At 47.0% G+C, this 14028-nt stretch overlaps 1 protein-coding gene across 2 annotated transcripts in view; it reads right to left on the bottom strand.

Moving 5' to 3' along the window:
• The window catches only part of fbxl2 (F-box and leucine-rich repeat protein 2), a 47434-nt gene extending 33828 nt beyond the window's left edge, over positions 1-13606 (bottom strand). For both annotated transcript variants that reach the window (XM_079522435.1, XM_079522434.1), the window contains exons 1-2: positions 13316-13606; positions 2891-2952 (exon numbers count right to left, since the gene is read on the bottom strand). In XM_079522435.1, coding sequence (XP_079378561.1) covers positions 2891-2952; positions 13316-13345 — 92 coding nt within the window. In that variant the 5' untranslated portion in view covers positions 13346-13606. The remainder of the gene's footprint in view (positions 1-2890; positions 2953-13315) is intronic.
• Between the last annotated feature and the right edge of the window lie 422 nt (positions 13607-14028).

The following is a 14028-nucleotide window of genomic DNA, read 5'->3' on the forward strand; positions in this document are numbered from 1 at the left end:
AGTCTTTTCATTATGTCTGCCCTATGATCTCTGAGATTTATATTATTGAAATTACAAGTTTAGGGTTGGAATCATGTATGATTTATAATAGGTCGAGCACCCTTACATTTCTACCTATACTATAAGCTTAGAAGTCTACTTTCATCTTTAACGGTTAGGGTCAAAAATGGGAAGAAATTGTAGAAATGGCAATAGTAATCCTAATATGTTGATGTCCTCACAACTATAGTATACACACGCACACACGCACGCACGCACGCACACTGCTGAATCACCGCTCCTCCAGCTAATAGGACCCTGGAATGAGGAGAAGCCTCCTATCCCTCCATCAAACAGGACAGGGAGAACCCTGCTATCCCTCCATCAAACAGGACAGGGAGAACCCTGCTATCCCTCCATCAAACAGGACAGGGAGAACCCTGCTATCTCTCCATCAAACAGGACAGGGAGAACCCTGCTATTTCTCCATCAAACAGGACAGGGAGAACCCTGCTATCTCTCCATCAAACAGGACAGGGAGAACCCTGCTATCTCTCCATCAAACAGGACAGGGAGAACCCTGCTATCTCTCCATCAAACAGGACAGGGAGAACCCTGCTATTTCTCCATCAAACAGGACAGGGAGAACCCTGCTATCCCTCCATCAAACAGGACAGGGAGAACCCTGCTATCTCTCCATCAAACAGGACAGGGAGAACCCTGCTATCTCTCCATCAAACAGGACAGGGAGAACCCTGCTATTTCTCCATCAAACAGGACAGGGAGAACCCTGTTATCTCTCCATCAAACAGGACAGGGAGAAACGCCATCAAACAGGACAGGGAGAACCCTGTTATACACCATCAAACAGGACAGGGAGAACCCTGCTATCCCTCCATCAAACAGGACAGGGAGAACCCTGTTATACACCATCAAACAGGACAGGGAGAACCCTGCTATCTCTCCATCAAACAGGACAGGGAGAACCCTGCTATCCCTCCATCAAACAGGACAGGGAGAACCCTGTTATACACCATCAAACAGGACAGGGAGAACCCTGCTATACACCATCAAACAGGACAGGGAGAACCCTGCTATCCCTCCATCAAACAGGACAGGGAGAACCCTGCTATCCCTCCATCAAACAAACAGCTTTATGTTTCACATCATCCTCAGTATCTCTCACAGCTTGTTTGCAGGCTGGCTTCACGCCCGTGTTTACCAGCGTTAGTGCTTTCCGCAGCGTTCCCCTTAGAAAGAATAAATAGGCATAAAACCAAACAAATCGCGAGCGAAGAAAACAAATAGCGTGGAAGAAGGAAGCAGCCTTTTAGTTGCCAGGGCATTATCTGGCTCGTGTGCATGACCGAGGAACACGGGGAATCATCCAGGCCTGTGTCGCACACAATAGAGTACCGTCTACAAAGCAGTGCATGCATGGTTGTGGCACGTTGTGAGTTTGTAGATCAGCTATGTTTGCACCTCCAAATCAGGCGTTTAAGTGTCTGAACATGGTACTGTACATGTGACAGTCGGTCATGTGTTACACTCACAAGGGTGTGTGTGTGTGTGTGTGTGTGTGTGTGTGTGTGGTAGTGATAATGGGCGTGCTGGCTGGTTGTGTGGAGCGCAGCTGGAAGCAGCGGGGGGGCAGAGCACTGCGGAATTCCCCACCAGCAAAGACAGGTCTATTTATAGACACACTCTGACGTTATACACATGTACTGTATGTGTGTGCCATATGGCTGGGTGGGCCCTCCAGTGCGCACACACACACACACACACACACACACACACACAGTTGGTTGTTTGCACACGCAACTACAATAAGGATAGAGCTCTGTTCTCTGTGAATGAGTTTGGGTTATTTATGGGCCCTGCAATGACACTGACACACACACACACACACACACACACACACACACACACACACACACACACACACACACACACACACACACACACACACACACACACACACACACACACACACACACACACACACACACACACACACACACACACACACACACACACACACACACACACACAGCGCGAAGCGACACGCTTCAAGCTTATAGATCTGCTACTTTTGCCGTTTTTGAATTTGAATCCTGAAAAGTAGGAGTTTCTGACAAACGAGGTTTTCACCCGACAGAGACTATATATGACAAACACACTCACTCTCTTTGTGAGCATAGTAGTAAGTATACCTGGCTCTAACCTTTTATGTTGTTTTTTGTAAATTAATGCCCTACTTGATCATACTACACAGAGTCACACAAAAGTATTCCAAAAATAGCACATCTATACAAGCTCAAAACAAGTCACACCGAGGTGTGTTTTGAGCCTGTAAGATTGTTTTGAATCCTGCAAATTAACAGTTTTGGACATATGAGGATTCCACCCGACAAGCAACGCTCTGAAGAAAACACACAAAAACACCCACATCCAGCCATCATTCCGATTGATTTATACGTCTGTGCGTGCGTGCGTTTGTGCGTGCGTGCGTTTGTGTGTGCCGTGCGTGTGCTTGAGCGTATGCATGTTGTCTCAAATTTGTAGGACAAGCACAGCTGCTGTGGAACAAAATATCGGTCTATAGGTCACGGCTGTAATTGGAATCTCATTTCTGACTACGGGAGGTGACACACATATATATATACAGTACTGTATATGTGCTGTACACGCACACACACACACACACACACACACACACAGACAGCACACACAGCACACACTCACTCACACCCTAGCCTAGCAGTTCAAGGCTAACACAAACTAATCAGTAACTCTGTCCCTGCCCCTGGGTGTGTGCGTGCGTGCGTGCGTGCGTGAGTGCCTGCGTGCGTGCGTGCCTGCGTGCGTGCGTGTGTATATGTGCGTTACATGCCATTTAAGCTTAGCTCACCTCAGCAGAAGCTCTTTGGGGAGTTTCTTGTTGATGGGGGCTTCATCGCTGTTAGAGAACACCTGCGGAGAAAACAACACATAATGTACACGTTAGCCGCGTGCGTGTGCATGTGCATGAGTAATGGCTGCAAGAGAGGGTGAATGGCAGATATGAGCCATAAGTCACTATGGTAACGGAACACTCAAGAAAAGGCTGGGGGTGGGGAAACGACAACATTCACAACTAGAAAAAGTGCCCTTCTGGGCACAGGTCTCCACCAGGAGGATAGGACTGAGTGAGATGTTTGGCAAAATGTTTAGGAGTAATATAAACATGTTTTTTTGTTTGTTAGTTTTTTGCAACAATTTTCTTCATTTTGTTGAGGAAATGCAGAGTGCCTGGTGGCACTATAATAGGCCAATGTGAAAAGGGTGCCATTTCTTCATACGCCTTTAATGGCAATTGGATGATTTGAGGCATTTTGTTCCAAAAATGTGTTTTGCAAAAATCAACCCGTTGGTGGCGCTATAACAGGCCAATGTGAAAAGGGTTCCTCAGCCTAGTAAGAAAATGTGTGAAAGATTTCACGTACATTGCATGCTGCGTTCATGATTTGAGGCTTTTGTTCAAAACGGGGCAATCTTGCAAACTGTGAAAGCCAATTATAGCCAATTAGGATGGAATATGAAATATCGGACAGATCCGACTTGAGCACATGACCATAGAGATACTGTGTAACGATTTGTGCGATTGTTGGACAGAATCTGGAGGAGTAATATCAAAAAATGTGTTTTACAAAAGTCGGCCTCCTGGTGGCGCTATAAAAGGCAGATGCGGAAAATGCAGGTCAAAGATTTGTCCTTGGCCTCTAGGGAGTGTGCATGCAACGTTTCACGCAGATCGGTGCAGTTTTAGGTAAAAAATGTGAAAAGCTGCCTCATGGTGGCGCTATAACAGGCCGTTCTGGAAAATGTGGGGCAGAGGTTCATCGTTGGCATCCAGGGAGTGTGTGTGCAAAGTTTGGCATCGACCGGGTTAATGGTGCCGGAGATTAGCTGGTAACAGACGGACGGAAGGACGGACACACACACACACACACACACGGACACACACACACACGGACGGAGTGCAAAACATACTCTCTCCCCATGCCTTCGGCCTGGTGGAGACAACAACCAAAACATTAAAGCACCAGGTTGCACTAATTCATACTTTTTCATGCGATCGCTCAAAGAAAGCCTTTTTTTCAGTTGAAATTCTGCTTAAACCACTTAACAACTCCCCCCCCCCCCCAGCTATGGGCCGCACTAGATCTGCTTGTAGATCTGCCATTTTTGAAAAATCATGAAAATGTGGCGCAAATCTTTGAATATATATTCTTTCAGAGCGAACGTTTTTAACTCAAAACTTTGCTTCTTGGGAGTCCCTGGAGGAACAACATATTTTCAGTACATATATAAGTTTGGGGTTCTTTGACATGAAATAGTTTGAGCACCTTGAAGACATTTTTTAAATTTTGACCTCAGGTCTTAATGGATTTAATTCATCCCCTAACTAAGCAAGCAGGCGGGCTCTATTAGTTTAGTGGTGAAAAATAAATGTCAGCAATTGTGGGGGAAATCGGGTTCAAATCCAGGGAAGAAGAGGAGAGTTGCATATAGTTCAGTGCTTGATTTACACTTTGTAGCACAATATCTGCATAAGATCATCTTATCTTGCATAAGATCTGCAAGCTCACAGCCACATTAGTGCATTTAATCAAATCAAAACAAGGAAGTGAAGCCCATACCCAAGGCGGGGTTGGCGAAAGGGCCTTTCTGTGTGGAGTTTGCATGTTGTCCCCGTGGCCCCTAGGGTAGGTACCCTCACAAAAACATGCAGTAATCCTGGTTTCTAAACTACCTCCCCCTGGCCAGCCAGGGCGCCTGATGGAGGGGAAAGGAACTGGTCGGAATAATGTGTTCCTTCCACGCGCTACGTCCGGCCAGGGAAATTCCCCCCTGTCAGGTGAAAAGAAGCAGCTTGGACTCCTCATGCATAGAAGGAGGCATGAGGTCAGTCTGCTGGCCCCCCAGGTTGGCAGAGGAAGTGTAGCGCCCAGGATTACATTAGATAATTGGCACTGGGTGAAAAGAAACTGGGTTGCAGAAATTGTGAAAAAAAGGCATCTCAATTCATTCAATATTTATATCATATCATATCAGAATAATAGGAAACTTTGACAATGGTTTCCCTGATTGTTCAAAGGAAACACTCCTCCTTGAATACGCAGAAGTGACCCGTGATGACCGAAGCCTACATAACAGTCACATTCCCCAAAGTCAAGCATCTGTAGCAGCCATCATCATCAGCTACTTTTGTTTATTGGTCACACCCAATAACAAAGACACGCCATATGATTTGACATGCCTTTCTCGCACACACGCACGCATGCGCACACGCACACACACGTTCCTGCTATCAGCTGTGTCCTTAGTGAGCTAACGTGACCCTGGCAGGCAGTCAGATGACCAATTTACTTCAGCTATGCTAACAACATTCTAGAAATGTATCCTTGGATTTCCTTTGCTTACAAGTGAACAAACAAAACATACAGTATATTATTAGCCCAGTTTTCTGCTGAGCGGGTCACACACACACACACACACACACACACACACACACACACACACACACACACACACACACACACACACACACACACACACACACACACACACACACACACACACACACACACACACACACACGTTGTGACATCTATGTAGTATGATCAAACAGTATGATCAAATAGGGAGTTAAGATAAGAGGTTTCTGAAACTTTATGCCCGGCAAAAACCCTACATATTAACTTACATTTGTCTAAAATGAAAAGCCGGGGTTGAAAACGGTTAAAGTGTCTTTCATACCGCAGGTAAAACAAGGTGATTGTTGCACTGAGGCAGAACATTCTAGAGAGCAGGTGGGCTGGCCGTTTCCAGCCATGAATGGAAGTCACAGCAGAGAGAGCACACAGACACCCACTAACCACAGCCACTGTGCCACTGCACAGACAGACAGACAGACAGACAGACAGACAGACCACATCCACTGTGCTACTGCACACTGAGACACACACACACACACACACACAGCACATCCACTGTGCTACTGCACACACACACACACACACACACACACACACACACACACACACACACACACACACACACACAGCACATCCACTGTGCTACTGCACACACACACACACACACACACACACACACACACACACACACACACACACACACACACACACACACACACACACACACACACACACACACACACACACACACACACACACACACACACACACACACACACACACACACACACACACCACACTGTGCCACTGCACACAGAGACACACACACTGTTGTCAGCGATATATTGCCTAGCCCTATGGGTTCTTATCCTCACATGCACTCTGTCCAACTGTAGTGTCCTAACAAGAGAGAGAGAGAGAGAGAGAGAGAGATAGAGCTCCCGCAGCCAGACAGCCAGCCAGCCAGACAGACAGACAGTCAGTCGTCCATCAGTCAGTCAGACAGCCAGTCAGTCAGAGAGACAGACAGCCAGTCAGACAGCCAGCTCAAACCCACACATTATTCTACAGACAGAGGATGTCGGGAAGAGCCAAGGCACACTCCAATGGGGTGCTTTTGGAATGTTTGATGATGCACAGCTCGCTCCATCTGATCACACACACACACACACACACACACACACACACACACACACACACACACACACACACACACACACACACACACACACACACACACACACACACACACACACACACACACACACACACACACACACACACACACACACACACACACACACACACACACACACACACACACACACACACACACACACACACACACACGGATTACCTCACATCACCCCTTAGCTACAGAGAAATGAGGGAGAAAAGAGAGTGTGTGTGGGGTGGGGTGGGGTGGGGTGTATGGGGAAGGAGGGAGGGGCTAGGGGGATAAGTAAACCAGTGTTATACTTGGTTGTGTGCAACTGTGGATGGTGTCGCACACCAAATATTGTAGTCGATCTATAAGTTCACAGCGAGTGGCAGCACAAAGCGCCGTGGACTCTGTAGATCAGGTGTAACTGAGGCGGAACAGACAGAGTGGGACAACAAAAGAACAGAGGAGACGATGCACAGCAGAACAGCAGGAGAACGTATAGGAGAGGAGAGGAGAGGAGAGGAGAGGAGAGGAGGTCATACAAGTCCACCCGCAAGGGTTTTGAAGTTAGCAGCCGTCTGTCAGGAAATTATGCACCATCAAAACTAAATGCATTTGATAAGGAAATCACTGAGAATAATATTTGCTCATCCCCAACATTGTCACGTCGCGGTTGCTTGAATCGCTTCCCATCTACATTCTGAACATGATGAAGCAACAGAAGTGATTTTACTGACAAACCCTACTCTCTGGCTGCCATTGTTTGGTTCAGAACTTCAGATGAGAGAATGATAAGGGGTGGCGGTGGCTCAGGGGTAGAGTGGCTGGATGGGAACCGCAAGGTTGCCAGTTCGAACCCAGGCTCCACCAGAGTTAGTGTCGAAGTGTCCTTGAGCAAGACACTGAACCCCTAATTGCTCCCGATGTGCAGGTTGGTACCTTGCATGGTTTCCTCCGGCATCGGTGTATGAATGTGTGTGTGAATGGGTGAATGAAATGCACAATCTATGTAAAGCGCCTTGGATAAAGGCACTATATAAATGCACCATTTACCAATGTTGCAGTGTATCAATGAATTGTCTGATATGGGTCTCTCCATTTTGGGGGCTTTGTTCTAAACATCCTCCTGTGCTGCACGGACGTCACTCACCTTTGACCTGACGTTCCAAGAGAGAGAGAGAGAGAGAGAGAGACAGAGAGACAGAGGGAGAGAGAGAGAGAGAGATTTGGGACAGCTGATTTGGGAAGCCACCCAATCCAGCCGGCCTGGGACCAAAACCCAAACCCAATTTCATCATAATGCTAACCGCTTTGTTGTATTGATCAATTGTTCCAGCCCCATAAGCACTCCATGTTGCGATTAAAATTCCCTGACGGCATCACCGCAAATCATGCACCATCAGAAGACTCCCCTACTGCAGTGTACGAGACAGCCTGGACTGCTAAAAAGCAGCGTTCCACGGTTTCTATATGTGGGGCGACTGTGGCTCAGGAGGTAGAGCAGGTCGTCCAATGATCCATGGGTCGGCGGTTCGAATCCCGGTGTCCAGTGTCCTTGGGCAAGACACTGAACCCCAAATTGCTCCCGATGCTGGTTGGTACCTTGCATGGCTTCCGCCGCAATCTGTGTATGAATGGGTGAATGTAATGCACAATCTATGTAAAGCGCCTTGGATAAAGGCGCTATATAAATGCACCATTTACCATTTATATGACAAGCGGGAGGGTTTCTGCCGGCGTACCACCACCGCAGAATCGAGGAGGACAGGTGACGGTTTGATACATTTCATTGAGCAAATGAATTGATATCCGACAACTTTAGAATAATGGTTTTCTAGGGCGCTCAGGTGGCACAGTGGTAAAGTGCCTGCCCAGTGCCACCACGCACCACCACAGATTGTGTGGCTTTGAATCCACCGTGCGTGGTGCATCTCTCTTTGTCAGGCGACAGGCGTCTATGCGAACACGATTGGCCCGTGTTTGGGGGAGGGAAGTTGGGGGAAGCCGGGGCGGTGGGAGTGATACTGGTCATTGCACGTACTCCTACGGGCTGAGGCGGCACCTGTCAGCAGGGAGTGTTGGGCAGGAGGAGTAGGACGAAGGCCTTACGTCCTCCCGATGGGGGCTCCTCACTGGCAGGTGAGTCAGTAGGATACAACAACACAACACAGAAACGTATGTGGCGAGGAATTAATTGGCAAAACGACTAAAACAATTGGGTAGAAAAAGGGGGTAAAAAAAACACATTGGTTACTCTAAATTAATAATAATGGTTTTCATCCAAATTCCCATTTCTGACAAATTTGGCTTCTCCGTCGGCCCAGTTATTAGGCAAGACGGCTGTGACACAGGAGCGTGCCGTGTGCACAACTGTGCAATATGTGGCCTTTAGGCCACCCCTGGTATGCATACCAGCCATCTCTCTGCATGCTCCATTAAAGGTTCCTGCCTCACTGGCCGCCGCCATGCTGGCTCCAATGTGTGTGCCAGCCAGCAGGGACGGAGGGCAGCATTGAAAAATTTACCGACGTACGAGCTCACAACATGTCACGAGGTCGGCTATGTTCGCAGCACGACACCATCAGACAATAAGTACATGAACCAGCTAAAGAGTGGTTAAAGGTTCCTGCCCCAGTCAGCGCTGTCATGACTCCCTGTGCCAGCCCAGCAGCAGCAGAGCAGCATTCCCGAGCAGGGAGTTCCTCCCCAGAACCACACCGACTGACTCGGGGCGTTCCTATCCTGCACAACATTGGGGGTGGGGGGGGGGGGGGGGGGGGGATTTGGCCGTACGCTATACTATGTGACTCAGCTTTAAGCAAATTATTTTCTAGCCTTTGAAGATGTCGTTAAGATACAGCTGAAGATGAGGTCGGAATTAGATCAGGATTTCCTGCCCCCGCGTCAGTCCGGCTTAATATTGGAATATTGATATTCATTGCTGGGGCCATCCCCACTCTCTCAACTCCTGCTCTGCTCAAGTCACTCTGTTATCTCTGTCTCTCTCTGTCTCTCTCTCTCCCTCTCTCTCTCTCTGTTGTTTCGACACCATACGTTAGTTTTCAACCTCTTTCTAAGAAGCTTAACGATCCTGGGAAATCCACTGAGATGGCAGGACACACAAACATCCCTCTCTCTCTCTCTCTCTGTTTATGATATAGACCAGGCATCTGACAGAGAAAGTCTACTTGTAAGTGCCATCAAGTCAAACCCTGAAGAATCCCAACCATGTGTAAACTAGGTTTGAGATGAACAATACACATGCATAAACACACACAAACACACACACACACACACACACACACACACACACACACGCAGACATGCACGCACACACGCATGTACACTACACACACACGCATGCACACAGTTATATACAGTAGGCCTACATATACTCAAGTCAGTATATATGGCTACATACATACATTCATAACCGGTCAGACCAGGGACTGGTTTGGTTTGTGTAAACACAGTCATAATCATTACACCACAGGTATTACGTACTGTATCTGCCCAAGGCGCTAATCTTAAATCCCACATCAAAGCTTTCTCTGGATCGCACAGACTGGCAGCGTGCATGCATGTACCCATCCCCTGTGTCGGTGCTGTCCACGCTCAGAGGACATGTATGTACCCATTCCTAGTAGAGATGCAACCGATCCGATATTATATCGGGATCGGCCTCCGATCCAGCTTAATTAATGTATCGGAGATCGGATTTGACGCAACCGATACACGCTCCGATACAGGAGGGGGAAACGTGTTTAATGTTTACTACAGTCCGTTCTGCACAGACAGTGCAGTGAGCGAATCCAACCTCCAGTATGTACAGACTGCAAACAGAGACTATAGAAAAAAAGTCCCACTAAGGTGCAATATGCAAGAGAATGGAATCACTTACAGACTTAACAGTATTAGAAGTATAAAGTTTACCCGTCGTCGCACGGATCAGTCAAGTCACTGCATGCGCAGTTGTGTGGTGGAGACTCGATCATCTCCACACCACAGCTGCGTTCTGACATTGTTGTTGATGATATTGCTCTTGTAATCCATTCTTCTGCTATATATTAACTGCACACACGTGCTGTTTAGCGCTATGTGATTCAATCTTTGTACCTTTATTATTGCCATTGGAAATGCTGCTGTGACGATGATGAAGAATAAGCGCACGTCGTCGTCGCGGTTAAATCCGTCTTTATATAATTGGCTCAGTTATCAAACCATGACATTGTTGTCAGAACTCAGAAGCTCAAATATTGATTCAGATTGTAAGTTTAGTGCAATTCTTAAGACAAAGACAGAGTTTGCAAACTAAAGTTGCATAAACACAACACCAGCACCATAACAAACGTCCTGAGACCTGAGGTATTTTTTTTCTCCCCGAGTTCTGTCGGTAAGGCTCAAGGCTTGTTAGCCAGGCTATTTTGTCACATGATAGCGCAGCTGATTCCAGGCATCACATTAGGGGTAAAAGGTACCACTGTACATAGCAATAATAATAATTACTATTATTATTATTAATAGACCATAGTATTAATTAACAGGTTACATGCAGGCATCACTTTAGGGGTAAAAAGGTACCTTTGCACATAATAATAATAATTAAAAAAAAACATACTATTAATTAACAGGTTGCCATTTCCTTAAGGTTTACAGGTTAAACACTTCTTATTCTTATTTTTAAACACTTAACCATAAACATCCCCTCTTTGAATTTAAATGTAAGGCATTTGTACATTATTTGCTATTTAGAGATATGCTGTGTATTACACCCTTGTGTAACATTACACAACAAACAATATTAATAGTATGACTGCTCTATTATTTGAAGCCTATTCTACAATTAAAAAAATCACACCCGTGTGAAGTGAGGGGCACTCTTATCATTGTACATCATCATGACGTAACATGTCTATTTGCTCAGACACTATGATGTAAATTCTCCATTCATTGTCAACAGGAATTTAATGTTTGTGTAAGACAAAAATCTACACTTAGCTGAATATAGGAGGGGCTTGCGCCCCTCAAAAATAAGGGGACTTCCCTCAAGTCAAACCACTCGTTAGTCAGACCCATGCTGCGGGTTACAAATCATCGTGGCTTGGGTTAGGTTAGGGTTTAGGATAGTGTTAATAATGGTCTGACTAAATTGAGATCTCTAACCAATGCCACGCTACCAAAAATAATGTCTTGTACAATGTTTTGTATTACATTTTTTTGCTATGTAAAATATCGGATATCGGGAGTGTATCGGGAAATTTCAAAAATTAATATATCGGATCGGATCGGAATTGAAAAATCAGTATCGTTGCATCTCTAATTCCTAGCATCAGTAGAACTGTCAATGCTGTGGCATATAGTGAAAGGAGAAGGCATGCATGTACACATTCCCTGCATCAGTACACTGTCAATGCTGTGGCATATAGTGAAAGGAGAAGGCATGTATGTACCCATTCCCTGCATCAGTGCTCAGTGAAAGGAGAGGACATGTTTCTGGGTTCTCTGTAGGACCTACAACGACTTATGTCTGCAGCACAAGTTGTGGTTTGTAGTGTACTACTTACTACTTTGTAGACATAAGGACACCCAGAATAGATGTGCTGCTCTGTACGCATGTGTAGCACTACAGGTATAGCGATAGATAGCTTATAAATACATGATATTTATATCTGTAGAGTTATTCCGCCCATCCATTGTTATATGGATGATGCATTACATTGTAATGCCTCCGTCTTGTCTACATTGCTCATCCTCTCTTTCTTTCTGAGACTTAGATTTGGGCACTGTGCCCTCGTATCTCATCTTCATTTTGCACAAATTGTCTGTCTCCTGTAGTGTGTTGATATATTTTTAAATTCCCCTTGCTGCTGTTACCTTCTCCTGAAATACCCCCGCCCCCCCCATTCACAAACGGACCTGAGTTGGAACAACTGCACTTGGTCCATTCTTGTAGCCTACTCTGAATCTCTTCACCAGAAATAATAGGAGATTGTTGCCTTGCTGTGAGTGAGCTTGTAGATTAGACATTTCTGGTGAAATGGGTCCGTTGGGGTTCAAGTGGTTTAAGTAATATCATCACACCTAATAATGTTCATGTCATTTTTTTCTTCTCCCATTATTATGTGTATGCTTTTACAAAGTCACCGACTGACTAATGAAACAGCACTGTCTGCTACAGTGGCTTGAATAAATTTGCATGCTGTATCTTTAGAGCACCCACCAATACACCACTGTCTACCACCTCCACCACCAGCCCTGGGGCAGTGTGGCTGGTCTCCGGGGCAGCGGGCTGCCTGCCTGCCTGCCTGCCTGCCTGCCTGCCCTGCCCCAGCCCCTCCAGTCAGTCCCCGCAGCCCTAAGCTCCATGCTGTCGCTGCATGCCTGTCAGCTGGTGCCGGCTGGACAATAATAACAGGATTTCGGATTACCCCCCTTCGGCCAACAAAAGCCTCGGCTTCCCTCCTGTCCTGCAGCATGTAAAATTAGACCCGCGGTGCACACGGATCGAACACACACGTACAGTGTACGTGCACAACGCGCACGCGCACACACACACGCAGACACACACACACACACACACACAGACAGACACACACACACACACAGACACACACACTATACTCCCCATTTCTTCTTGTTATAAACAAACAACCAACCATAGTGATAAGCTGTCATCATCATTCAATCATACCTCGAACCTGCCCTTGGTGATGCCGTTCATGTCTGCGGAGGTGGAGGGTCGCTGCTGCTGCTGTTACCCGCACAGACGCACCGGCAGGGCGGGGAGGAGGCTGTCGGATGAACGCCGTATTGTTTTTGTGTCGCTGCCTTGGTTGGTCGGGTTGCTGTTGCTCTCTTTTCTCTCTGACTCTCTCTCTCGCTCTCTCTCTCTCTCTCTCTCTCTCTCTCTCTCTCTCTCTCTCTCTCTCTCTCTCTCTCTCTCTCTCTCTCTCTCTCTCCTCTCTCCCCTCTCTCCCCTCTCTCTCTCTCTCTCTCTCTCTCTCTCTCTCTCTCCCCCCCCCCTCTCTCTCTCTCTCTCTCTCTCTGTCTCTCTGTCTATCTCTCTCTGTCTATCTCTCTCTCTCTCTTCTCTCTACTCTTCCCACCCAGCCGTCGGCGGCGACGAGGCTCCTGCCTCCAGTCCGGGGTCAGTCGGGGAGGGTGCCGCCTCGCCAGTCGCCTCGGCTCGGCTCGCCTGTACCGGTGGGTCGGTCGGGCGGTGGTGGTGGTAGGTAGGCGGCCTGGACGAAGGCTTGTTGTCCGTTCCCTGCTCGTCCTCCTCCGGCAGCAGCAGCAGCAGCTCTACGGTGTCATCACACACACACAGAGCCACCAAAATAACAATAATAACATGGACGGTCTGTCTGTCAAAGAGAAAAGTGACTTCACTTCCGCCTCTTGGTC

Source organism: Electrona antarctica (assembly GCF_951216825.1).
Source record: "Electrona antarctica genome assembly, chromosome: 15".
Taxonomy (NCBI): domain Eukaryota; kingdom Metazoa; phylum Chordata; class Actinopteri; order Myctophiformes; family Myctophidae; genus Electrona; species Electrona antarctica.